Below are 25,807 nucleotides of genomic sequence, written 5' to 3' on the forward strand. Positions count from 1 at the left end.
AAAATTAAAAAATTTCTAGATTAAATTACAACCTCGTCCCTATTATTTGAAGAAATTTCATTAATAGTTAGATCTATCGGAGGACTAAACTGTCATTTACTTAAGATGCTCTTCCAATGGAATGTAGTGGGCCGTAAGCCCACTTTACGACCCAATTCATTTCAACTATGGGCCGGGAAAGCCCACGAAGATCTTTCTTCCCCCAAAAGAGGAAGACGACGGCGACGCGGCTGAAAAACCTCAGGGTTCCCCGATCTTCCCTGCAGAATGGACTTGGCCACCAAATTTCTTCGCACTGTAACCAGCGCCACCAACAACAACACCCTAATCAACGTCTGTTTGGTCATTTCCTTTGGCGCATTGAGCGCAAGATCAATCAAGCAGCAGCGGGAAATCGAAGCTCTGGAGGCTGAGAAAGATTCGCTTCTCAATTCCAATAAATCGCTGAAGAAAACCATGTGGGATTGGAAGCAACAGCTATACTCTGATGCCTCAACAGATTCCGCTTTGGTACCTCTCGCCAGGATCAAAGCTATCTATGGCGAAGCTCCGGTATCCCCGTCCGGTAATATACGCCTTCCTTCTTTCTTCGCTCTCTTGTTCTCTGATCTATTCTTTGTTTTTTTTTATATTCTGCTGTTGGAAGTGTGTGTGTTTAGTAGGATTTTGAAATTTTTGCTAGTTTTTTAAGGAAATGGTACAAGGCTTTATCCATATAGGACTCGTGTTAGAAATTGAGTTCGTCGTCGGGACATTCCAAGCACTTGAAACTCCCTTGGAAAATTATTGGCTTCCATTACCACTTCATCTATCATTGTTGGCCTGATTTTTCTCATTGTCGAATTCTGAAGTTCAATGTTGTCATAATGGATTAACGCGTTCTTGGTTGTCATTGATTCTAATTGTCTAAGAACTACCAGCCAAAACCAAAAGATTATGGATCTAAAGAGAATGGTTGTCATCACCATTATAGGCAAATAAGTGTTTGAGAATTGAATGTTCTATTATTGGATGCTGTAATTGATGACCAAATTTAAGATAAAAGAATGAACCAAAATCCGGTCAAGCCTAAAGCCACTATATACTTGTTTGTAAGAATTTGTGGATAGTATAAGATGCATAAAACTTTACCCAGAAAACATGGTAATTCAACTGTGATTTTGTGAGATCCCACATCGGTGGGAGAGGAGAACGAACCATTCTTTATAAGAGTGTGGAAACCTCTCCCTAGGAGACCTTTTTTAAAACTTTGAGGGAAAGCTCGAAAGTGGAAGCTCCAAGAGGACAATATCGGCTAGCAGTAGGCTTGGGCTGTTACAAATGGTATCAGAGCCAGACACCGAGTGATTTGCCAGCGAAGAGGCTGAGCTCCGAAGAGGGTGGACATGAGGTGGTGTGCCAGCAAGGATGCTACGCCCTGAAGGGGGTGGATTAGGGGGTCCCACATTGATTGGAGAAGGAAACAAGTGTTAGGTAGGACGCTGGGCCCGAAGGAGGTGGATTGTGAGATCCCACATCGGTTGGGGAGGAGAACGAAACATTCTTTATAAGGGTGTGGAAACCTCTCCCTAGCAGATGCATTTTAAAAACCTTGAGGAGAATCCCGAAAAGGACAATATTTGCTAGCGGTGGGCTTGGGCTTGGGCTTGGGCTGTTATAGAAAGGAAGGAGATGCTTTAAAAGCTTATATGGAAAACGAAGTAATTTCTCCTGCTCAGAATTTAAAGAGGGAAGTTAATTGCGAAGGTAGAATAGTCACAAAAGGAGATGGAAGAGGAAAATAAAAAAGAACATTGAACCTCTCTAAATTTCAGACTTCTTCCCTATATCTCTCCCTATTATTATAACTCTGTTAATATCAGATCCTGACTCTTAGTCCTAGACTGCATTCTTCCCTAGAATCACTGTTTTTCATTAGAATTGATTCCATACCGAAGCTGCATTGGACTATCCTTGGTTGAGAAACAAAAAACCGAAAATTTTGATGTAGAGGAAAAGTGCTTCACAAACCTTTCTGCCCAAGGAGAAGAAAACTAGTAATGGCTTTGTGTTTCCTTTGGATTCCCACATAAATGAGCACCAACTTGGTTGTAAAATCATCAATGGACATGGCATCTTCCTTGTAGTCTATCTATTCTATTTAGTTCAAGGCACACCAATCAGCAGAAACGATCGGTTTTTATGGGTCGGTTACGTTTCCAAATTAAGAGTGATAAGTTTCTAGGTAGCAAGGAAACCNAGGAGAAGAAAACTAGTAATGGCTTTGTGTTTCCTTTGGATTCCCATATAAATGTTCACCAACTTGGTTGTAAAATCATCAATGGACATGGCATCTTCTTTGTAGTCTCTTTATTCTGTTTAGCTCAAGGCACACCAACCAGCAGAAACGCTCGGTTTTTATGGGTTGGTTACCTTTCCAAATTAAGAGTGATAAGTTTCTAGGTAGCAAGGAAACCAGTCCACCATCGAGTCGTGATTTAGTTTGTTTTAGTTTCGTCAACGGTGTGATAATAATACCATGTGGACGATGACTGTAGTTCGTATTTCACAACTTGTGTGGAGTTATAATGATCTTTGCTCCAGAATTGGTAATCATGTTAACATGACTCAAACGTCTGCTTTTAGTAGAAATGGATCGTCAGCCCAAGTATATAGACTGGATGAAAAAAAACCATTCAAATGCATGTTTGATGCAAAACTTTTACCTTTTTTCTTGTTGAATCCATTCATAACANCCAGTCCACCATCGAGTCGTGATTTAGTTTGTTTTAGTTTCGTCAACGGTGTGATAATAATACCATGTGGACGATGACTGTAGTTTGTATTTCACAACTTGTGTGGAGTTATAAAGATCTTTACTCCAGAACTGGTAATCATGTTAACGTGACTCAAATGTCTGCTTTTAGTAGAAACGGATCGTCAGCCCAAGTATAGACTGGATGAAAAAAACCATTCAAATGCATGTTTGATGCAAAACTCTTACCTTTTTTCTTGCTGAATCCATTCATAACAATGTAGGTAATGCATAAAACGATTACCTATGATAACCAGTTTTAAGTCTCAATTGAGATTTTAGGTCAAATTCCATCCATCTTATTTAGTTGAAGTGTTGAACATATGAACCAAATACTCTTGAAAGAGCTTTGTCAAGCTCGATAACGAAAAGAAGACCGACTTGGAATGACTTTTTAACGACACTTAGAAAGCCATTCTAAACCGGTCCAAGATCATAGTCGGATCTTTCAACACTGTTCTATAAGCTATAGATTTCAACACTGATCCAATTCTTATGGACTCATACAGGAGCAGAACAAGCTGCAACGGGAGATGCAAATTCACAAGGCTCCAAACTCATGGTTTAATCTTAGTTTAGTTAGCCGACTCTAGTTTCTGAAGTTTTGTTCCCAAGTTCAGGAAATTAAAACTCCATATTGTATGCTTGAGCCCCAGGAAAGTAGTGCAGAGAAGTATAAGGATTTAGATTTTCATTTCCATTTTCCATTAACCCCTCGAGAATAAAACAGCTATTTAGTACTGTGGTCAAAAGCTCTAAGATACAATCTTTTACATCTATTTTATAATATATTATCAAAAAAAATGAAAAATATAATACAAAAATAGTTTAGAAATACTATTTTGCTTTATATACGTTACAATTTTTTGCCAAATATTGAACAAAAAAATATCAAAATATTACTAATATAGACATTGATTATTTATCTATTTTTGTAAAATTGAAGATATTATATTTTCTTCTATCTTTGATATTTTACTTATTTACATTTTCTTTATGATAATTTGTGGTAAATTTTTTTTGTTGGTAAAAAATAGATATTGCTGCTATGAATGAGTTGTGTACGTGTTACAAAGTAATGAAAACGGTATCAGAAAAATGTCCCTTTTAAGAAAAAGCATTATAAAAATTATATTTTAAAAAAAAGATTAAAAAATCAACAAACCTGAATTAAAGTCAAAATTATTTTTATTACATGCATCCATCCAACGGTCAAAATCTAACCAATATCTATAAATAAGAATGAATGGAAAGGTTTGAAAAGTGGGGAAGCCGTGATGAAATTGCGCTCTTTAGCATTCCCACATCGGAATTGCGTTGCGTTTTCGCCTAATACATTATAGATCGTGCTAGCGTATTTATTGCGCGGGATGTATTTGAGATTAATAAATGCATATAAAATTGATTACCGAAAAGAAAAGTAACAGCCTTGTTTTTCCGGTTCATTTATTTGCTAATAATGTTTCATTAAATCATATTAATATATTTGACGGTTCCTAAAAACTTCCAAAACGCTTCTATTATTTTATTCTTGTTCTTCTTTATTAAATTATTGTCTATATATATATTATCATCTGCTACTATTTTTAAAATATTTATTTTATTATAAGTAAATTTTAGATTTATTTAATTTTAAAATTATTGAAATAAGATTGCTTTTAAACTCCAATATTCTTTTTGCTACACATCACTCTAAATTAAAACGAAAAATAAATAAAATTAATCAAAATGAGAGATAATATTTTTATTTTATAAAAAAAAAAAAAAAAAAACATGGGTCAAATTCTGTAATCCGTCAAAAACAAGGAACCAACGGCTGAGATTCGTCTAACGTGTCGTTGACGGTTTGACCTTCTTTAGTAATGGACACGTGTAAAGTGGTGGGACCCACAATCCCCAAGCCTTTTGGTGCGTGTAAAAAGGAGGAGAGAATATAAGCCAAAAGCTATTAGCCATAGCCATAGCCATAGCCATAGAGCCATGCCCTTGCGCTTGCCGTTCTCTTTTATGAGCACAGAGACCCTTAGAACAAACGAAAGCTGAAGCCATAGACGTGACAAACTGAAGCGTGTTTAGGATTTCAATGAATTAGTGAGAGAATTTCGAGTACGATCCTTGGCGGATGCCATGCCTTCTGCGTTTTTTTCGGGTTCAAATTCATCCGTTTCATGTACTCTAACTTCTAGCTGCTAAACCATTTTCTCAGGTCCCAACTACGCTCAATTGAGCGTTTTCCAATTCCGAATTCAGGTGGAGGTTTTTCGTTTAATCGGAATTTCGGTGTGATTGGGATTTTGTGGTCGGTCATTCGGTCATCTGAGGTCTGAAGCGAGAGAGATGGAGGAGGCTTGGTTGTGCCACTGGAGCACCATTAGATCTCTCTTCGCGATTCTTCAATGGTGGAGTTTCAATGTCACCGTCATTATCATGAACAAGTGGATCTTTCAGGTATTGCTGAATTTCCGCTGTTTTCTTCCATTTCTTGTTTAGTTCTTTCTCGATTCGGTTGCTTCCAGTTCAATTTGTTCGTGTTTTTATTCCTTGGATGTTTAGCGTCGTTGTGAATTTGATCTGTTTGTTTTCTGCAGAAATTGGATTTTAAATTTCCTCTAACAGTGTCTTGCATTCACTTCATCTGCTCCGCCATTGGAGCGTATATAGCGATTAAAGTGTTGAAAGTTAAGCCGCTGATTTCTGTTGACCCTCAAGATCGGTGGAGAAGGATATTCCCCATGTCGTTTGTGTTTTGTATCAACATAGTTTTGGGGAATGTGAGCTTGCGTTATATTCCGGTTTCTTTCATGCAGACAATAAAGTCCTTCACTCCTGCAACAACCGGTACGCTTTTGAATTCAAATTGTTTGGTGATTACCTGTTCTTTGTCATTGTTCTAAGTTTCTTTGATTTTTGCAATTTCAATTGAAAATTGTGTGGTTACATTCATTGTTCTTGACTTAAATTGGTTGTAAACAGTTGTCTTACAATGGCTAGTATGGAGAAAGTACTTTGACTGGAGAATATGGGCATCTTTGATACCCATTGTTGGAGGAATTCTTCTTACTTCTGTGACTGAGATGAGCTTTAACATGTTTGGGTTCTGTGCTGCCTTATTTGGTTGTTTGGCTACCTCAACAAAGACCATCCTTGCTGAGTCCTTATTGCATGGATACAAGTTCGACAGGTACTACTGCCCTTATGCGTGGTTAATTCATTTTGGATTTCAAGTTTCATCCTGAATTCCTGGGTGTTGCATTCTTTTTCTGGGTTTAGATGGATAGCTGTTGCTTGAAAACCCCAATTAAGAAATACCCTTAAGGAACAGATATCTGATATGTGTTCAGTATCGTTCATGCAATTAGTAGGACCATAGATACTGAAAAGTTAATTCCCTGTCAAGTATAAATTAAAGCCCACCGGTAAAGTTAATTCCCTAGTCTACAATGAATTGGTAGAGCTGTTCAAGCCCAAGTATAAGAAATCCAAGCCCACCGGTAGTAGATATTGTCCGTCCTCCCTTGGGGACCAGCGAACGTATTGCCATCAGCTTCACGATTTTAAAACGCGTCTACTAGGGAGAGGTTTCCACACTCTTATAATGGATGCTTCATTCCCCCCTCAAACCGTCGTGGGATCTCACAATCCAACCACTTGGAAGCCCAGCGTCCATGCTGGCACACCACCCGGTGTCTGGCTCTGATACCATTTGTTATAGCTCAAACCTACCGCTAGCAGATATTGTCCTCTTTGGGCTTTTCCTTTCGGGTTTTCTCTCAAGGTATTTAAACGCGTCTGCTAGGGAGAGGCTTCCACACCCTTATAATTCGCCAACCGATGTGGGATCTCACAATCCGCCCCCGTCCTCGTTGGCACACTGCCCAATGTTTGGCTCTGATACCATTTGTAACAACCCAAGCTTTGGCCAGCAGATATTGTCATCTTTGGGTTTTCCGTTCAAGGGCTTCCCCTCAAGGTTTTAAAGCAAAAACCTTGAGGAGAAGCCCAAAAAGAGAAAGCTCAAAGAGAACAATATCTGCTGCGGTGGGCTTGGGCGGTTACATTAGTCCTCGCCATTTGCTTTCATCCAGCTGCCTTTTTCTCTCTGTTTTTTGTTCTTTTTGGATCTGTCAAGAGAACATTACCATCTCTGAATATCAATTCTGCCATTACTAGTAATTTGTTCTTTGTTGCAGTCTGTATTATTCTCTCTTTAGCAATTCAACCTTTTCGATTTTCTATTGACTCCTGTCAATGTTATCAAAATACCGTGCTGTCGGTTCCGTTTCTTGCATCCTTCTCTTTTTGTAGTAATCTAAAAGAGTGACCTTCAAGAATGATATTCTTGGTGCTGGATTCTTATTATGGGAAGAACGACTACCTTAGCTTAGGTATTGTGTCAGTGTCCACCTCCACCAATTGTTGACATTTTGATACTCATTGGTCACTCGAATTACAATACAATTTATTACAATCCTTTTCTAGTTGTATGCATTCTCGCACTGTCACAAGTAATGAATTATGAGAATAACAACGGAACCAATTATGGATGCCTTTTAAGATCACATAATTGTAGGAATCCATGTAATGTTGAATTTTCTTTCAATGTTTTTAATATAGAACGTTGAATCATTAAAAATTTACTGTTTTTTACAAGTATTTTTCATTAGGTGTTGCATTTAATTTAGAACGATTGATATTATTCAGTCTTCTTGTTTGTAATCTTGATTTTATAGATACAATCCTTATAAACATGAACATTTGAATGGCTTCAATTATGTACGTGATATGCATACATGTATTATCACTGGCATTGATGGTTAAATGAAATGGCTTCTTCCTCCCACATATATTATAATATGACATGGTTCAGTTATCAGTAGTTGATCTTTATTTAATAGATAGTGATTGAACTTTTAAATCTTTTCCAATAAAACCCTCTTTTCCCCGAACCCCTACTGGTTTTCATTTTCCATTGATTCTCTACCATCCAACGAATAATCATCTGTGTCGTTCTTTGTTATTCTATTGTTTCATATATGTTTTGCTAATAATGTTGGATCTTTGGTGTTGGTTTTCTTTTGGACACACCAGCATAAATACAGTGTATTACATGGCGCCGTTCGCGACCATGATCTTGGCAGTACCTGCAATGCTCCTTGAAGGTAACGGTGTTCTCGATTGGCTTCACACTCACGAGTCAATTTCCTCGTCACTCATCATCATTTTCAGCTCTGGGGTGATGGCTTTCTGTCTGAACTTCTCCATATTTTATGTGATTCATTCTACCACTGCTGTGACGTTCAATGTTGCTGGAAACCTAAAGGTAAGATCTACCTGATACAATTGCCATGGATATTAGTCTTATAAACCACTATAATTGCATTCTCCCTACACAAATTTCCTTTCTTAATACTACGATGAGTTCATTTGAATTTTCATTTTGCTCAGGTAGCTGTTGCTGTTCTTGTTTCATGGTCGATATTTCGAAACCCGATTTCAATGCTAAATGCAGTTGGATGTGCAATTACACTTCTGGGTTGTACATTCTATGGCTATGTAAGACATCTTATCTCACAGCAGCCCCCTGGAACCCCTCGAACCCCTAGAACACCTCGGACCCCTCGGAGTCGGATGGAGCTGCTCCCCCTTGTAAATGATAAATTGGATGATACGGTCTAATTGGTTCCGTTGCGGTTGAAGTCTTGGTAGTTGGCACACGGGTAATAGAGAAAAGGAGTACTAAAAAATACAAGAGCAGAATACTGGGGCTTGTTTGTTCTGTCCACCTGCTTTAGGCGAACTTCAATTTTTTTTCCTCTTCATAATTCTATCTTTTTATCTCCCTGCCTCATATATCGTTGTTTGTAGCTTTAGCATATCAATGAGAGACTGATATTACCTTTTCCTTTGCTAGTTATCCCACGTATCTGTGATTATAGAGGCAATTATTGTTAGAGTTCCAATCAATTTTGTTCTTAAGCTTGCTTTCCATTCAAATTCTGTAACCAAAACATAAAACTATTCCCAGATTTCTGATGCTTAACTTGCTCCATTGCTTGGCAACCATCACAGTTTTCAAGTTCATCTGAATGGATGAATTATTAAATTTTGTTAGACTGAAAGATCTGAAGTTCGGATCATTCCAACTTTGATGGAGTGTTCTAAGGTCATCTGCATTTAGTTACAGGGTTAAGATAAGATTAGAGACAACTAAGCAAGAAGCCAGAAGTTCTTCTGCCACCTGGTGTTGATAAGGTAACCACCCATGCCATTGCTCTGTTTTCTAACTCCAATTGTAAAGCAATCGGCATGGCTGATGCACTGTTCCACAAGCTGCTCTGAGCTGCTGGTCCCACAGAAGCTGCAAGGAAATGACCATGTCGACCAGGTTAGTATTCATGATCATTCAAACTTTTTACTGCTTTTGTTTTTTTTTTGGATGAAAAAGGGGCCAAGATAAGATAATGAAAGGGTTGGTACCCACCATCCAAACAGAGAAGGCTTTTTCTGGGGCACCACCAAAACAGATGCCTCAAGCTTCTTCACTTGGCTCAAAATTGTCTCTAGTTTCGGGCCTTGTATCACCAGTGCTTCAACTTCCACCTGAAATTTTGCACCAGAAATAAGAAAAAGTCACCCACAGAACCCAACACCGCACTGATGTAATACTTAAAAAGATGGTTCCACCTCGATTTCCCCTTTCATTTGTCATTTACAAATGGCCCTCGAATCATCCGGATGATGGGGGAGCACTAGGAAAGGGCTAGCTACTAGTAGTCACTATGCTTTCTTTTTCCCTTCATTTTATTTATTAACACATGCATTAGAGGGACACCAATGGGTTAAATTAGAGATAACCCAATATGACCCATTTCCCACATAATAGTTCATCCATAACCTTCCCACTTCATATATTCAGTCTAAAGATGAAAATGCAAATTAAAGGCTAACAAATGGATGAAAAACAGAAGTTATATACCTCAGGTCTAGAAGCTTTGCAGAGGTAGCCAAGAGAGTTAGCAAGAAATGACGAGGAAGAAGAATGAGAAGGCGTTTCAGAGAGGAGCTTGTTTGAGTGAGAAACAACGTGAAGAAGAGTGAGGAAATCACCATTATTGGCCACATGGGTTAGAGCCCACATCATAGCATGCTTGGACTGCGATGTATGATCTACCACCACCATCACCCTCTTCTTATTACCGTACTTCTCAAACCCTTCCATTGTCGTCGCTCAGTTTAAAGCTTCTTTTGCTGCCAACCAGCCAACTTTTCTTGTAGGGTAAAACTCAAACCCCACCTCTTTCAAGCCTCTCTTTCACCTTTGGTTGCCTTAAAAATTGAACCCCTTTTCACTAGGAAGATGGTAGTTGGTTGGTTATATAGAATCTTTAGTTTTTTACTTGTAGGAGAGAGAGAGAGAGAAAAGGAGAGTTGGAATGGAATGGGGTTGAGATGGGACAGAGTGATAAATACAAAGCCATGATTTAGAACTTTTTTTTTTTGAGTCACGGGAGTCACTGAAGCTGATGGTGGGTGGCTTTTACAGATTACCTGAAACATCGATGCAAATAAGAAGGGTACCGTACCCCGCAAACTGGCTATTTTGATGATGACAGGGAAGACTCTCTCTACTGTTACCATCTTGCATCTTTTGCTAATCGTTTCAAAAATCTTATCATTACCAAGAAAGCTTTATTAGGGGTGGGAAGGGAAAGGTCTTTCAAAGAGATGAACTAATAGGGTAAAAAATGGCCAATTCTCATTGAAAGAAATGGTTGGGGAGTTCCGTCAGGACACGACTAGGCCTCTTTGAAAAGCCTAATTTTATTGGAACTTTTTCTTAATGCAACCGACAGGCATTAATGCAAAGGGCGGATTTTTTGTTCATCAAAATTTTCAGTCCAGATTCAAGACGAGCTTGACATGCATGGCAGATATGAAATGCATTGATTAAACTACAAATTTCTTTCATTTTCCACCTTCCCGCACCCCTAACTTATTTATGAAAGAAAGTAAGAGGTCCTTTTAACTTCTAGAATCAATGAAATAACATCGATTTTGACTTAGTTAGCTACAACAAGAAGCCATACAAAGTACAATGCATCCCCATTCTAGAGTTCAATTTAGGCCAATTTTGCTGATAACTAATTCAAACAAAATTAAATTACAAAATTTAGTCTTGTAACTTATTTTCGTTGACANTTGTTAGACTGAAAGATCTGAAGTTCGGATCATTCCAACTTTGATGGAGTGTTCTAAGGTCATCTGCATTTAGTTACAGGGTTAAGATAAGATTAGAGACAACTAAGCAAGAAGCCAGAAGTTCTTCTGCCACCTGGTGTTGATAAGGTAACCACCCATGCCATTGCTCTGTTTTCTAACTCCAATTGTAAAGCAATCGGCATGGCTGATGCACTGTTCCACAAGCTGCTCTGAGCTGCTGGTCCCACAGAAGCTGCAAGGAAATGACCATGTCGACCAGGTTAGTATTCATGATCATTCAAACTTTTTACTGCTTTTGTTTTTTTTTTGGATGAAAAAGGGGCCAAGATAAGATAATGAAAGGGTTGGTACCCACCATCCAAACAGAGAAGGCTTTTTCTGGGGCACCACCAAAACAGATGCCTCAAGCTTCTTCACTTGGCTCAAAATTGTCTCTAGTTTCGGGCCTTGTATCACCAGTGCTTCAACTTCCACCTGAAATTTTGCACCAGAAATAAGAAAAAGTCACCCACAGAACCCAACACCGCACTGATGTAATACTTAAAAAGATGGTTCCACCTCGATTTCCCCTTTCATTTGTCATTTACAAATGGCCCTCGAATCATCCGGATGATGGGGGAGCACTAGGAAAGGGCTAGCTACTAGTAGTCACTATGCTTTCTTTTTCCCTTCATTTTATTTATTAACACATGCATTAGAGGGACACCAATGGGTTAAATTAGAGATAACCCAATATGACCCATTTCCCACATAATAGTTCATCCATAACCTTCCCACTTCATATATTCAGTCTAAAGATGAAAATGCAAATTAAAGGCTAACAAATGGATGAAAAACAGAAGTTATATACCTCAGGTCTAGAAGCTTTGCAGAGGTAGCCAAGAGAGTTAGCAAGAAATGACGAGGAAGAAGAATGAGAAGGCGTTTCAGAGAGGAGCTTGTTTGAGTGAGAAACAACGTGAAGAAGAGTGAGGAAATCACCATTATTGGCCACATGGGTTAGAGCCCACATCATAGCATGCTTGGACTGCGATGTATGATCTACCACCACCATCACCCTCTTCTTATTACCGTACTTCTCAAACCCTTCCATTGTCGTCGCTCAGTTTAAAGCTTCTTTTGCTGCCAACCAGCCAACTTTTCTTGTAGGGTAAAACTCAAACCCCACCTCTTTCAAGCCTCTCTTTCACCTTTGGTTGCCTTAAAAATTGAACCCCTTTTCACTAGGAAGATGGTAGTTGGTTGGTTATATAGAATCTTTAGTTTTTTACTTGTAGGAGAGAGAGAGAGAGAAAAGGAGAGTTGGAATGGAATGGGGTTGAGATGGGACAGAGTGATAAATACAAAGCCATGATTTAGAACTTTTTTTTTTTGAGTCACGGGAGTCACTGAAGCTGATGGTGGGTGGCTTTTACAGATTACCTGAAACATCGATGCAAATAAGAAGGGTACCGTACCCCGCAAACTGGCTATTTTGATGATGACAGGGAAGACTCTCTCTACTGTTACCATCTTGCATCTTTTGCTAATCGTTTCAAAAATCTTATCATTACCAAGAAAGCTTTATTAGGGGTGGGAAGGGAAAGGTCTTTCAAAGAGATGAACTAATAGGGTAAAAAATGGCCAATTCTCATTGAAAGAAATGGTTGGGGAGTTCCGTCAGGACACGACTAGGCCTCTTTGAAAAGCCTAATTTTATTGGAACTTTTTCTTAATGCAACCGACAGGCATTAATGCAAAGGGCGGATTTTTTGTTCATCAAAATTTTCAGTCCAGATTCAAGACGAGCTTGACATGCATGGCAGATATGAAATGCATTGATTAAACTACAAATTTCTTTCATTTTCCACCTTCCCGCACCCCTAACTTATTTATGAAAGAAAGTAAGAGGTCCTATTAACTTCTAGAATCAATGAAATAACATCGATTTTGACTTAGTTAGCTACAACAAGAAGCCATACAAAGTACACTGCATCCCCATTCTAGAGTTCAATTTAGGCCAATTTTGCTGATAACTAATTCAAACAAAATTGAATTACAAACTTTAGTCTTGTAACTTATTTTCGTTGACAAAAGAAAAATTGAATGTCGAAAATTGAAATGAAAGTTTAATCTATTAAACAGTTTTGAAAGTTAAAAAGAGATTAACTAAATACATAGAAACCAAATTTAAGAGGAAAAAAAAAACATTTATTTGTAAGTTCATTCTGCCACTCATTTCACAATGGCAACCCACATGCCAACCAAATCGTGAGTAATGGTCTACTAAGAAGTATTTTTCAAGAGTAACTCATTTCACAATGGCAACCCACATGCCAACCAAATCGTGAGTAATGGTCTACTAAGAAGTATTTTTCAAGAGTAACAGTTGGTGCATGTTTGACTGGACCCATTTTTGTGGGTTAAGTCACAATCGTATTAGAAAAAAGTAATTTGTGACTCATATTGTGTACAAGAGTGGTGGTGGCATGCAAGTGTCGTGTCAGTAATGTGTGACCAAAGAAGACAATGCATCATCTAACACACCAAGAAGAAGATAATGCATCATCTAACACACCAAGAAAAGTGAGCAAATTCGTCAAACTCAAATGCAAGCAAGAATAGAGCAACATTCATGTCAAGAGTTTAGAGATGACTTCAATGAAGGTCGAAATGAATCTCCAAGCCATAACCTTGAAAGTCAAAGTTTTGTCATGAGTTTTGCTCTAGAGTGAACAAAAAAAAAAGGCAAAAACAAATTCAGCATAAAGTGTTCATCGTTGTCCGACTTAAAAGAAGGGGTTTATGTTGTCTGCTTTAAAGGCTTTCCTCTTACTTCCGTGGGTGGGAAAGTCTAGACTAGGATCGATGAAGTTCACATTAATATAGATGTAACCTCACTAGAGTCAAACCAACACCAAACAAACATTCCAATTGTGGCCATTTTGAAGTGCATGGTGTCAAATCAAAATATTAACATCAAAGTTTGTTGTGAGTTTTGAAAGCATGACTGACCTCTAAATCTTTTACCCTGGCACCAGAACTGAAGAAACACAATGCTTTTCCGTATATCTTTGTGGCAACAATGAATAATACCTTAAAGTAAGAATGGTTGGTTGCTGACTCCTTCAGCAACACAAATCTGAAAGGTAACCGATAACGAATCAACTGAATGGAAATTAAGCTATATGTCATTAGTAGTAGATGAGCCAGAAGCACGCACCTTATATTAAAATGGCTGAGTAGCTCCGTTGATGGTGATCGTATAAAAAAGACCTGTAGCCTATCCAAAAGTATTAAGGAGAACAGGATTGCTACCTGTAGTTCAACGATAAAACAAGAGTGAATAAATCATTGTAAACTGTAAACAAAATGAAATCGATTCCACAAGTAAGCACTCTCACTATTGCTGGTCAAAATTATGGGTTCCTGTGTCAGCAATCTCTTGAATTGCAGAAACAAAACCAGGATCCTCAAGAAAAATGATATCCACGTCCTCTAAAAGAATTAAAAGGCTTAGCTTCAACTTGGTTGCTGGGGCTTACAGATGCGATGAATTCAAATTCTCCAACACCTTTAATGTAATCTTTAGAATCATCGTCTGATGAAGGGATAAGTTCAATCACCTTAGTCGCTAAACATTTGGATGGTGTACTCTCTTGAAGAGAACAACATTTCCCAATAAAATTGTTCCTCGACCCCTGGAAATGTTTTACTGACCTATAATATAATCATCTTTTCAGTCATTATTAAAGAGATTTATGGCCAGCGAAAAGGAGAATTTGATAAAGAGCTAATTTCACAGTTGGTTGAGTTGGTTGAACAACATCATAATGTCCCAATTTGATGCTCTTTTTGAAGGAGAAATCAGCAATACAGATTCACCAGACAACGAAATTTAAATTTTTTTTTTTTTCTTTCTAATACCATTCTCTTCAAGGAGTAACCAAACACATGCAGAACGAGCAAGGCCATAAAGTTCAAGAAAGAAATTATAACATGGAGAAATCCAAGCCAAAATTGAAATAGAACGGACCATTTTAGCTGATGAGATTGTAAAGCCTCTCCAATCATATGCTCGAGAACAGCTCCCGATTGAATGACAGATGCACTGAACTGAAGAAGAATATATTAGACACAGTCAAGTTTTTTTTTTTTTTTGTATGAAACAATATTTATACTTTATATTTATATTCATAATCCATCAATCAAAAATGGAGTCACTACACAGGCTGCGGGTAGAGGAGACCAGCACTAAGGAATCCATTGCAAAAAAGGCCATCCATCGAGGTTGAACAAAAGAGCACTGTGGTTATTAACAATCGAAGTCCCTTGATTTCTTTGTATCCATAAAAGCAACAACAACAAAAGTTTTTTAAAAAAAGAGTAGTCCAGACTCCAAGCAAACAGTGCAAAGTTAGCAAATTTTGAGTAGATAAATTGGCATATAGAATAAAAACACACAGCAAATTCATACTCAATTAGTTTTTCCTTCATAACAAATATTCCTCAAGTAAACATTCAATTCATAGGACAAATGAAACAATAAAAAAAATAAAAACAAAAACTATTTGATATTCGACAATAGATGCCATTCTAATATGATAATTTGCAAGAATTAAAGACGAATTCCACTAAAAATATGGCACAGCTGCACCTCAAAACAAATTTTCAGTTGCCTTCATAGCCATCTAACACCATACAAGTAGCAAATATTCAGAAGAGATTTGGAGGTGGAATAAAATGGCAAAGAAACATATAACGGCCAAAAGAATGATTTATTTACTTGTATTTACAATGATGAACAAAAACAACCCAACAGAGTTTCACAAAACCAGCTTCAACATAATTTTAAGATATCATCAAGACTAAAAAGAAGAAACTGCATAGACGAGACACATTGTTTCAATGAAAAGTACAAAATCTAAACAACGTAAACATAGATCAGGTGATAATAGTGAGTTTCTGCATACCCCGTGATGAGGAGAATATTCTTCAGGCTTATCATCTCTTTAGACACCAAAGATACCTATAGAAAACTACCACTGAAATGTTGAAACATTTAGAAATGCAAGAAGCCATTCATAAGAATGAATGATGCCTTAATCGAACAAAAATAATATAATCCAAGACATTACAGAACTATGAAGGTTTAAAACTACTAATTCCTCATGTAAATTATGAATCGACCACAATTCAAGTTTGCTTGTCAACGGAAGTAATAAACTGACAGCAGCAACTAAATGAGCAGTAAAGGAACCAAGTGATATATTAAAAATCCCATATCCTTAAATGGAGGAACATTATAATCGTGAAACGAATAAGTGAAATGAGCACACATTTGCAGGAGGTATCATACACTGAAGCCATAAGTCTTCGCAGCATTTTCAAATTATGGTCAACAGCTCTGCATAGCATGCTTCTTCCACCTCTCATATCAATTAATTCTCTCGGTAGTTAAAAAGAAACGTTCACAATAAAATTAAGCAGGAAAATGGCAGGAAAAGATGGGGGAATATACTAAAATTCAACCCACAACACAGAACAACGTGTAAAATTTTAAACGACGTTATAGAGCTTTAAACTTTCTTTTAAGAAAGTTTATTGTTGTGTAAAATAGAAATACGTAACTGTTAGAGTTCAATATCATAATTAAGGCAGGCAGCGTTTGAGAGGAAGGGGGTAAATGTAAATAAAAGTCATGGTTCTCTAGGAAGAAGAAGAGAGATCAAAGAACTTAATCATTCATAATTAGTAATAACCTGTCCTGAAGAAATCTACTTTGATGCTCAAGAATTGGCCTTTCTGCAGAATCACTAAACCCAAGTGTTTTATTCAGGTTATCATCCTGATAATAAATCACGAGAAGTAGATGATAAGCTCAAAAATAGACATCGGCAGGTTACAACTTGTGAAGTTTAAGTTGAAACAGTTCAACTTTCAAAAGTAGAGAAAGAAAGAAAGTAACACTTGAATGCAGGATGAAATATACCATTTCTGCACTTTTTGGGAGGTGATGGAGCACTATTTCCTTGTCAGCATCCACGTTAGCACATTGCTAATGTTGGCCCCAACTCTTCTGTGGGAAACACTCATACTTTTTATTAAGACCAAGTGATTATAAGACACTCTTTAGAGGATACTACTACAATTCTCTTTTCTTAGATGAAAAACTTGGTGGAGTGGAAGGGTATTTATATATGGTCTAGATTTATTTCTGAAGTATCTAGATATCTAAATCTTTTTAGAACATTTGAAACTTCTAGATAATAGACTCGTAAAATTATTGAGCTTGACATTATTAGGCTAGTGATAATCTTTTAACATCCTCCCTCAACACTAACACTCATTCATTGTACCATATTGGTCATCCGTCTTCTATAATAGTTGCGTTGACGTACTTAGGATTTGACTTTTGGACTTTATTGGTCATTTGTCTTCTCTAATAGTTGCATTGACATACTTACGATTTTCCTTTTGGATTCTTTAGGATCGCCTAAGTTGTTGAGGTGTCATTTCCTTTTCACCGAGTTTGCTTGGTTGAGCATTTCTTGCTAACCAACATCAGTGTCACTTGGATATTCAAGCGCATCAACACTTGACCAAATGTGTGCAGTTTGCTTCAGTCTTCTACTGTAGAATTTCTTCAATGTTGTTCGAGAATGGTAAGACTTTCTTCTTCAATGCTTCATCAAAAGCTACATCTCTGGAAGTGTAGCATCTTCCACTTGTTGGATCAAACACTTCCTTTTCTTTGGTTGTCATATCCAACAAATATATACTTGACTGCTTTCTTGTCAAACTTGTTGGGTAGATGACTAGGCACAAATACGTAGCAAATTCAACCAAATACTCGAAAGTAGCTAAACGTTTGTGAGATTGATAATACTTGTTCTCTAGAAGTTGTAACCTTGTATCATTCTTCTTTTTTCAAAAAAAAAAAAAAAATGTGTCACAAACGTGTCCCATGCTTCTTTCGGCATCTTGTTATCCCGAATGTGCTCCAACATTTCTTCTTTGGTTGTGGTCTTCAAGGCATGCATTGTTTTGTTTGCTTTGATTTTCCAATTGCATAAGGTGCCATTAGCATCCTCCTCTGGGGGCGTAATTTCGCTTCCGCCAACAACTTTCCAAAGGTCTTGTCCTTGTAGATAGAACATCATACATGTTGTCCACGTGTTATAGTTGTTGTTGTTGAGTTTCTTGATTCTTCCGATGACTTGGAGATCACTCATCGTGTTAGTCGTGCCTCAGCAATACCAAACAAGCTTTTTCGACACATAACTCGCAGACCACGTATGACACGAAGAAACTCACTCACTAATAATCTCAAGAGATTGTGTCAGATGTGGAAAATTAAGCAGAGCTGCAACTACAGAGCAAACTAAGAATTTCAAAAGATCAGACAACCTATACCAACCTTGCTCTGATATAACAATCCATAGAACACAACTCTTTGTGGAAACACTCACACTTTTTATTAAGATCAATCAAGAAGATATTACAAAACACTATCTACGACACTACTACACTTTTCTTTTCTTGGATGAAAATCTTAGGGGTGAAAACTTGGTGGAGGTGGAGGGTATTTATAGTAGATGCTAGATAATGTAGACCACACATTTGTGATCTTCTATCATATCTTTTGCATATTTGTGATCTTCTATCTTATTTTTTAAAATCTTCTAAATTTATTCCTGAAATATCTAGATATCTAAATATCTATTTCTAAAATGTCTAGATAGCTAAATCTTTCTAGAACATTCTAAAAACTTCTCAATGGACTCGTACAATTATTGAGTTTGACCCTACTGGGCTAGTGATGAGTGCTTACTCAGTGGGATCATGATCCATGGGCTCCTCATTTGCACCCGGAGAAGAATCGGAGGGTGGCAACACATATGGAAGGTCGTCTAAACTTAAAGAGTTAACAAGCCTTCGAATACTGAAGAACAAGCTTTTTGTAATGTATGGTCATTATTTACAATATTTTCTGTCAGTGAATGTCCAATTTTTCCAGTGTGGAGATAGTTCATCATCCTGCTTGGTATTATCAATATTGTCACCCTCGATTAAAGAAAAGAAAAGGCAAGGATAAATGCAACAATCACTTCGTATACAAACTCCAAATTCAAGGGTGGAAATTTCAAAACCGAGATATAAACTAAAATCTCAACGAGTAGCACATCATGAAAACACAAACAGCAACTGATAGAACACAAGTTCATAATTGACATGCGGAACTTAAATATGTGAGAGCAACAAAAGGCTATAAACTGACCTCTCTAATCATTTTTACCTACAGACGCATGTCGGGAATTGTCGGTGTTGCCTCTTCAGAATGAACAATTGTCTTAGGCGTCAAGTTTATGGCTCGCTTTTCCTTCGCCTGCTGTTTGTAAAACATAGTTATTTCATCTTGGAGATGACTATAGTTTGATGTAAAGGTGCAAACCTAGTCCAATTTGAAATCACCGAAAAAAAAAACATATCATATATCATATTTCAGGACCTAATTCCAGCATTTTCCCTATTCGCAACTCAAACATCGAGTAGTTTTGTCTAATTGAACTACTCATGCTACAACGATTCTCGGACCTATCGACAATCATGAAGAAATTAGAGTAGTAATTTATCCAATTAAATCCACTTCACCTTCTTCGAACTTCTCGACTGAGGCGTCGTCTTCCCCTTCGACTTACTTTTCTTCTTGTTCCGACTCCCGCATAACTCCACATCCTCACCGTAATTGTTCCTTCTCGGGATCGACTCCATTCTCCTCCTGTTCTTGACGGCGAACACTTCTGAGCGACCGTTTAACGATCTCAGTGGCGCCAACTTCCGCCGCATTCCCCGATTGCTCAGCCGGTCAGTCCATGAATTTACGCCTAGTTGTCAGTGATCTGATTACTGAAATGTGGGTGCTAGGGTCGAGAATCTCTTAGAGTGAGATTAAGCATTGTTCCTAACGAAACGCGATCCGGAGTACAGCAGGAACCTCGGAAGGGAAAAGGGGAGTTAAATTTGGAGGGAATCGGCTTGTTTGTTCCGGCTCTAACGATGATTGTTTTATATGTATTTATATACTTATGACACGTGTCGAGTTTTTATTGGATTGTAAAACAATTTGGACCGAGATCGGACCCCTCACAATTCAACATATTTTTTTTATTATTACTAATTACAAAATATATTTACCCACTTTATATATTACATTAATTTAATATTCTAAATATTCCTCAAATATAACCCAACACAAATATTAGTTACAAACATTAAATATTATNAAAATATATTTACCCACTTTATATATTACATTAATTTAATATTCTAAATATTCCTCAAATATAACCCAACACAAATATTAGTTACAAACATTAAATATTATTTATGATTAAATAATCTTAAAAGTTGGATTGAATTGAACCCTATTTTTAGATCGGTTGATTTGACCCGACAAAAAAAAAATTTACCCAATCGTACCTTTATAGTTTGAGTTTGATAGTCTAGATGGGTCGAGTTTTCAAGTCACATGAACACTTCTGTAATATTATATTCTCTTAAGCTTATTGGATTATGGGAATGATCCCTGTTCAAGTTGGAATTTCTTATCACTTATTTATCTATACTAGCACGAGCTTAGATTTAAATAATTAACTAATTTACTTATTTTCTTTTGAAATCAACGAAAAATAATCATCTTTTAACGTCTTAAATATCAACAATAAAAAAAATGTGACGAACTTAGCATTTTCAACGGCAACCATCAATGAAATTTAACACTAAGACGCGTGAATGAGTTGTCTCGATAGGGCATTCATTTTAAATATTGAATAGGAAACTTTAACCAATCACAAGCTGACACGTCACTAGTTTAAGTACATGAAAACATCGTATAAGCCAACGACAAATTCGTGCAATAAATATGACAAAAAAAGAAACTAAATAATGTCGGTCCCACACGACATAGTAATTGGGTTGGAAGAATTTGCCTCGAAGCCCAAGACCAAATATATAGGCCCAACTTAAACAAGGCCCAAGCCCAAATGGTTTCCAAAGTTCACAAAGTCGGTCCCACACAATACCCATAAATAAATAAAAAATTAAAAAAAAAAAATAATAATAATTTTATCTACGATTCACTCGGAAAAAAAAAACCTAGCTAGTACTGACCAGGCACCGTTCGCCACTTTGTTATCAACTATTCACATCCCTTCGAAAGGCGAGATAAGCTACCTTTATCTAGGAGTCTCTTTTCCTTCTAACTAGCTCCGCGAAAACAACGTTCAACCTAGCGTTCCTTATGAGCCATAATCAAACGCAGATTTTGAGTACGAGTGGACATTGCTATGGTAGAACCTAGTGAACCGAACCTTCTAGGAACCTTGATTCTCTTATGATTTAAGCTATTTTCTTTTTCTTACCAAAGCGATTGATATCAAAGTCTCAGTCTAGTTAATCAACTAATACACTCGTGGAATTTTCGTGGTATAGTACTTTAGACTCCGTCCCTCTCTCTTAAAGTTACAACATCCCACTGTTCCTCGCATCGGCTATGCTAGTTACCTTTGCGATCAAGGCACAGCATTCTATAGACTCTTTCACCACGTCCATAAATGGTATGCCAACATGTTTTTTCCTTAACCAACCATAGTCTAATGACAAACAATAACCGCATTTGCCGTTAAAAGTCAATCTTCTTCCTACATAGGTAACGCGCTATTTATATTACCACGACCTTCTGAATAAAAAATAAAAACCGAAAATCCTTTAAAATTTGAGGGTACAATTGAAATTTACTCGAAACGAGTCTTTTTTCGGGTCGTCTGCAAGTTTCTTTAATCCCTATCTAGACGTGAAAGTTCTTTTAATAAAGCCACGGTGAATGTTCTTTCATTTCCACGTTCAATCTCCTTTATTTTAGAATCTCATCATGCCCACCTTTGAAATTGTTATAGGATTCATTCCCTTTTCCTTTTTTCTTTTGTTTTTTTTTCAAACGACGATTACGAGTATTTTCCCGAATAACTATAATGATAAGACAACCGATAATAACAGTATACTCACGTGAAGCTGATTATATTCCAGCTGGATCTAAAAATTTTGATTTATAACAAAACGACAAAAATACGTAAAGAAAAGATAGAGCAGTGAGCCCCCGTAAACTTTTTGCTTGATCTCCACATGCATGATTGACCCAACAACGATAGTCTCCAGAAATTGAATGAAAAGACAGAGATCAGTGAGCCCAAACAAGCTTTTTGCTTACCATATATGATAAACAAGGTGTCGGTCTTTCCATAGGTTAAATGGAAAGATAGAGAGTGGTGAACTGGTCCCTACGAGCTTTTTACTTCTCCCACATGATAAAACCTACCGACAACGTCACTATAAGCTAAACAAAAATAGATAAAGAGTAGTAAGCTCCTACAAACTTTTTGCTCGACTTAGTCACAGTGTCTCGTGGATTGAAAATACAGACGACCAATTTTATTAAATTAATGACGTAATTTCTTTATTTAAAATCATGAGAAAACGCAACAAAATATATGTAGAATTACACGATCTTTATAAACATCATCATAATAAACTCGAAGCCCCATAGTTTCTACATATTACAAAGAGAGAACACGAGCCAAAACTCGAACATTTATATATATATATATTTAAATTATAAACCCACCCCAAAAAAAAAAAAAAAAAAAANTCTCGTGGATTGAAAATACAGACGACCAATTTTATTAAATTAATGACGTAATTTCTTTATTTAAAATCATGAGAAAACGCAACAAAATATATGTAGAATTACACGATCTTTATAAACATCATCATAATAAACTCGAAGCCCCATAGTTTCTACATATTACAAAGAGAGAACACGAGCCAAAACTCGAACATTTATATATATATATATTTAAATTATAAACCCACCCAAAAAAAAAAAAAAAAGTAAAAAGACGAAAAACACCCCAACATTTATATATATTAAGATGCCGATGAGAAAATTAAAATTTTAACGAAAAACCAAAAAGTTGACAAAATAAAAATGGGCCGCCTCTTTCATTTCTTCATGATTCGACAGCTCTCACAATGATCACGCCGGTGGAGCCTTGGAGGAGCAGCGCTCGGCGGCGACGGCGGCGGCGGTGGTTTCCGGCTCGGCGGTGATCGGTAATTCGGTGGCGGCGCCGCCTTTTTGGTTCGTCGGTTTGTTTATATGGTCCTTGGCTTTGCCCCATACCACTAAGTATAGTCCCATCACTATGAAAATGGCTCCGATTATGCTGTAAATTTAAATATTTAAAAAATTAATTATGAATTTAATTTTAAAAAACTAAATTATTATTAATTATGGGAAGGTAAGAAAGAAGTTACCTTCCGAGGTGAATTTGCTCGGCCAAAACAATGGAGCCAAGGATGGCGGTAATAATCATACAGAGAGGGGTAAAAGAGGTAACAAAAACAGGGCCACGTTCACGAATTACCACGCCTTGTATGTAATATGCAAGTCCAGAGCATATCACACCCTAAAAAATATATATATATTTGTTTAATTAATTATTTAAATAAATAAAAGGAGATTTATTTATTTATTTATTTATTTATTTTTGGCTTACGGTATAAACGGCGGCGAGAAGCCGAGAGTCCCAGCCGATGACCCAGACGCTCATGTCGCGCTCCATAATAAGGGTAACAATGGAGCCCTCCACCGTGCCGGCGATGCATATCAAGGCGGTCAACGACAGCTCTGCCGGGTATTTCTTCAGTGTGAACGACTAAAAACAGGATCGCTAGAGTCAGAAATTATTATATTTGATCTTTTATTATAGATAAATATCTTGTATTGATTTATTGCTATTTTTATTTATTGTTTTCTTCGTATCTTTTGTGATTATAAATAGAGGACTTTCGAAAATTACTTGTAAGATGAAGAAACCGGACCAACCGACGATGCTGCCGAGGAGCATGAGAGTGCCGAGGACCCAGTGCTGGTCGGAGGATTCGCTGCCGTTGCTTTGGTGGGCGGCGTGGCGTCCTTGGCCGTGGAAGATGTCGACGATGGGTCCTTTGTATAGAGTCATCACCATTGCTCCCCCGATCGTCACCAATGTTCCGACCACCTTCGCAATGCTACGAACCTTCTTGAAGTTCACTCTTTCTAGCCTGATTCACAAAATTCATTAAATTATTTTCAATATATTTTAAATTTTGAAAAAAAAATAGTTTAAATGAAATTTAAGAAAATAGTTATTCAGACAAATATTTTCAAAATATTTAAAATTAGCTGACACCATATATTGTTGTCTTTGATTTTTTCATTTGAGATTTTCTCTTTAAATTTTTTAAAACGGGTCGACTGGAGAGGAATGCCCAAGTCCACCGACAACAGACATTGTCTTCTTTGATCTTCTCATTTTGGAGTTCCTCTCAACGTTTTTAAAATAGGTCAGCAGGAGAGAGATGTCTAACCCCACCGACAGCCAATATTGTCTTCTTTAATCTTTCCCTTTTGGGCTTACTATCAAGGTTTTTAAAACGGATCGAGTGGAGAGAGGTTTCCACACCCTTACAAACAACGTTTCGTTTTCCTCTCAAACCAACATGTGATCTCACAATACACCTCCTTCGAAGCTCAACGTTCTCATTGACACTCGTTCCCTTCTCGAACAGATCTCACACTAACTAATCGCTAGTTCAAGGGAAACGAATAATATAATAAATAAATAAATAAATAGGTGCAAATTTTAGTTACTTATGTAGGGTTAAGGTAATTCCATTTTAACCTACTAAAATATTAACAGTAATGGATCAGTAAATAATTAAACACAACCGACAATAAATATATATTATTAAGGAAAAATGGGATGCGGAAAATAGACAAGAAAATTAAAAATTAAGGAAAATGAACAGTAAAAAAAAAAAACACCTGAAAATGAGAGCCATAATGAAGGTAACAGCAGGAAGAATATTGATGGTGACAGAGGTGAATGTTGCTGAGGTAAGTTTCAGTCCCACATAGTACAAATTTTGATCCAACACAGGCCTGTTCTCACAAAAAAAAAAACATANAAAAAAAAAACCTTAATTCCTCCGAATAAAAAAACACATAAATCCATGCATGTGATCATTACTCGAGAAAGCCGAGCGCCAATATCCGAGCGAGGATCGGGAATGTCATCTTCGGCCTTATTTTCCTAAAGTAAAAAAAACCCAAGTTAGAGCGTAACCGTAACCGTAACCATAACCAGGTACCCCAGATTCAAAATCCACAACAGTTTTCAAACCTTTCGAGGACGAAAGCGAACGGAGCAATGACAATGGTAGCAACGACGTGTCGATACACCGCAAGAACGTAATGGTTCATACCCTTTTTAAAACAAAGCATGGTAACGATGTACATCCCGGCGTAGCCGAATTGCAAGGAGATCATAGCTAAGTAGGGTTTGATTTTATGAATGAGACCACAAAACATAGCAAGGCCAGTGTCAGCACCCATGGCTGTCTCTGTCTCTGTGTCTGTGTCTCTCTCTAGATTGAAGGGTGTGAGGGTGGTGAAGAAAGGGTGAAAGGTTAAGGGCTTCTTATAGCTCATAAAAAGGCAAACCACTAACGTAAGCATTTGCCTTTTTTTTTTTTTTTTTTTTTTTTTTTTTTTTTTTTTTTTTTTTTTTTTTTTTTTTTTTTTTTTTTTTTTTTTTTTTTNATTTGTATTATCCACTTGGAAAAACATTATGCAAATTGCAAAGCTAACACTGTGGCAATATCAAATCCATTAATTTTTTTTTTTTTTTTTTTTTTTTTTTTTTTTTTTTT

The 25,807-nt window shown here is 37.0% G+C and overlaps 5 protein-coding genes across 17 annotated transcripts; 2 read left to right on the plus strand and 3 right to left on the minus strand.

Annotated features, from left to right (window-relative positions):
* Positions 1-185: 185 nt before the first annotated feature.
* LOC111797682 lies at positions 186-3,546 on the plus strand. Its single transcript, XM_023680776.1, has 2 exons — positions 186-565; positions 3,304-3,546. Exons 1-2 carry the CDS (start codon positions 268-270, stop codon positions 3,360-3,362), a joined length of 357 nt encoding a protein of 118 aa, XP_023536544.1. The 5' UTR covers positions 186-267; the 3' UTR covers positions 3,363-3,546.
* A 1,219-nt stretch (positions 3,547-4,765) lies between these two features.
* LOC111797678 (UDP-galactose transporter 1-like) lies at positions 4,766-8,758 on the plus strand. 2 transcript variants are annotated; one of them, XM_023680760.1, is made up of 6 exons: positions 4,766-4,900; positions 5,001-5,242; positions 5,383-5,632; positions 5,768-5,975; positions 7,883-8,114; positions 8,240-8,758. In XM_023680760.1, exons 2-6 carry the CDS (start codon positions 5,132-5,134, stop codon positions 8,468-8,470), a joined length of 1,032 nt encoding a protein of 343 aa, XP_023536528.1. In that variant the 5' UTR covers positions 4,766-4,900; positions 5,001-5,131; the 3' UTR covers positions 8,471-8,758. The 2 variants fall into 2 exon arrangements, with proteins under 2 accessions (XP_023536528.1, XP_023536529.1); XM_023680761.1 differs by having other exon boundaries at positions 4,766-5,242.
* Positions 8,759-8,804: 46 nt separating this feature from the next.
* On the minus strand, positions 8,805-10,829 carry LOC111797681. The gene is made up of 3 exons (XM_023680775.1): positions 9,771-10,829; positions 9,276-9,394; positions 8,805-9,152 (listed from the first exon to the last, which is right to left on the minus strand). The coding sequence occupies exons 1-3, from the start codon at positions 10,011-10,013 to the stop codon at positions 9,002-9,004; spliced, it is 513 nt and encodes a 170-aa protein (XP_023536543.1). The 5' UTR covers positions 10,014-10,829; the 3' UTR covers positions 8,805-9,001.
* Positions 10,830-11,008: 179 nt separating this feature from the next.
* On the minus strand, positions 11,009-20,029 carry LOC111797679. 12 transcript variants are annotated; one of them, XM_023680762.1, is made up of 9 exons: positions 19,649-20,029; positions 19,275-19,382; positions 15,967-16,022; positions 15,030-15,104; positions 14,620-14,713; positions 14,217-14,311; positions 14,009-14,135; positions 11,370-11,488; positions 11,009-11,246 (listed from the first exon to the last, which is right to left on the minus strand). In XM_023680762.1, the coding sequence occupies exons 2-9, from the start codon at positions 19,284-19,286 to the stop codon at positions 11,096-11,098; spliced, it is 729 nt and encodes a 242-aa protein (XP_023536530.1). In that variant the 5' UTR covers positions 19,287-19,382; positions 19,649-20,029; the 3' UTR covers positions 11,009-11,095. The 12 variants fall into 12 exon arrangements, with proteins under 12 accessions (XP_023536530.1, XP_023536541.1, XP_023536539.1 ...); XM_023680773.1 differs by having other exon boundaries at positions 15,030-15,109; XM_023680771.1 differs by having other exon boundaries at positions 15,967-16,038.
* A 2,936-nt stretch (positions 20,030-22,965) lies between these two features.
* LOC111796455 (WAT1-related protein At4g08300-like) lies at positions 22,966-25,553 on the minus strand. The gene is made up of 7 exons (XM_023679063.1): positions 25,279-25,553; positions 25,126-25,188; positions 24,921-25,037; positions 23,914-24,157; positions 23,611-23,769; positions 23,369-23,520; positions 22,966-23,277 (listed from the first exon to the last, which is right to left on the minus strand). Exons 1-7 carry the CDS (start codon positions 25,488-25,490, stop codon positions 23,088-23,090), a joined length of 1,137 nt encoding a protein of 378 aa, XP_023534831.1. The 5' UTR covers positions 25,491-25,553; the 3' UTR covers positions 22,966-23,087.
* Between the last annotated feature and the right edge of the window lie 254 nt (positions 25,554-25,807).

Source organism: Cucurbita pepo, chromosome LG06, assembly GCF_002806865.2.
Source record: "Cucurbita pepo subsp. pepo cultivar mu-cu-16 chromosome LG06, ASM280686v2, whole genome shotgun sequence".
NCBI classification, from domain to species: domain Eukaryota; kingdom Viridiplantae; phylum Streptophyta; class Magnoliopsida; order Cucurbitales; family Cucurbitaceae; genus Cucurbita; species Cucurbita pepo.

What these genes read in the sequence shown, in the direction of transcription:
- LOC111797682 (XM_023680776.1), top strand. Translation starts at nt 268, where the DNA reads ATGGACTTGGCCACCAAATTTCTTCGCACTGTAACCAGCGCCACCAAC. An exon ending in AGCTCCGGTATCCCCGTCCG is followed by an intron (nt 566 to 3,303) that starts GTAATATACGCC and finishes GGACTCATACAG; the next exon opens with GAGCAGAACAAGCTGCAACG.
- LOC111797679 (XM_023680762.1), bottom strand. An exon ending in AATATTCTCCTCATCACGGG is followed by an intron (nt 15,105 to 15,966) that starts GTATGCAGAAAC and finishes TCTTCAGTTCAG; the next exon opens with TGCATCTGTCATTCAATCGG. An exon ending in AAGCCTTCTCTGTTTGGATG is followed by an intron (nt 11,247 to 11,369) that starts GTGGGTACCAAC and finishes ATTTCCTTGCAG; the next exon opens with CTTCTGTGGGACCAGCAGCT.
- LOC111796455 (XM_023679063.1), bottom strand. Translation starts at nt 25,490, where the DNA reads ATGGGTGCTGACACTGGCCTTGCTATGTTTTGTGGTCTCATTCATAAA. An exon ending in ATTATGGCTCTCATTTTCAG is followed by an intron (nt 24,158 to 24,920) that starts GTGTTTTTTTTT and finishes TTTGTGAATCAG; the next exon opens with GCTAGAAAGAGTGAACTTCA. An exon ending in TTCTCGCCGCCGTTTATACC is followed by an intron (nt 23,521 to 23,610) that starts GTAAGCCAAAAA and finishes TATATTTTTTAG; the next exon opens with GGTGTGATATGCTCTGGACT.
- LOC111797681 (XM_023680775.1), bottom strand. Translation starts at nt 10,013, where the DNA reads ATGGAAGGGTTTGAGAAGTACGGTAATAAGAAGAGGGTGATGGTGGTG. An exon ending in GCAAAGCTTCTAGACCTGAG is followed by an intron (nt 9,395 to 9,770) that starts GTATATAACTTC and finishes GCAAAATTTCAG; the next exon opens with GTGGAAGTTGAAGCACTGGT. An exon ending in AAGCCTTCTCTGTTTGGATG is followed by an intron (nt 9,153 to 9,275) that starts GTGGGTACCAAC and finishes ATTTCCTTGCAG; the next exon opens with CTTCTGTGGGACCAGCAGCT.
- LOC111797678 (XM_023680761.1), top strand. Translation starts at nt 5,132, where the DNA reads ATGGAGGAGGCTTGGTTGTGCCACTGGAGCACCATTAGATCTCTCTTC. An exon ending in TGAACAAGTGGATCTTTCAG is followed by an intron (nt 5,243 to 5,382) that starts GTATTGCTGAAT and finishes TGTTTTCTGCAG; the next exon opens with AAATTGGATTTTAAATTTCC. An exon ending in CTTCACTCCTGCAACAACCG is followed by an intron (nt 5,633 to 5,767) that starts GTACGCTTTTGA and finishes GGTTGTAAACAG; the next exon opens with TTGTCTTACAATGGCTAGTA.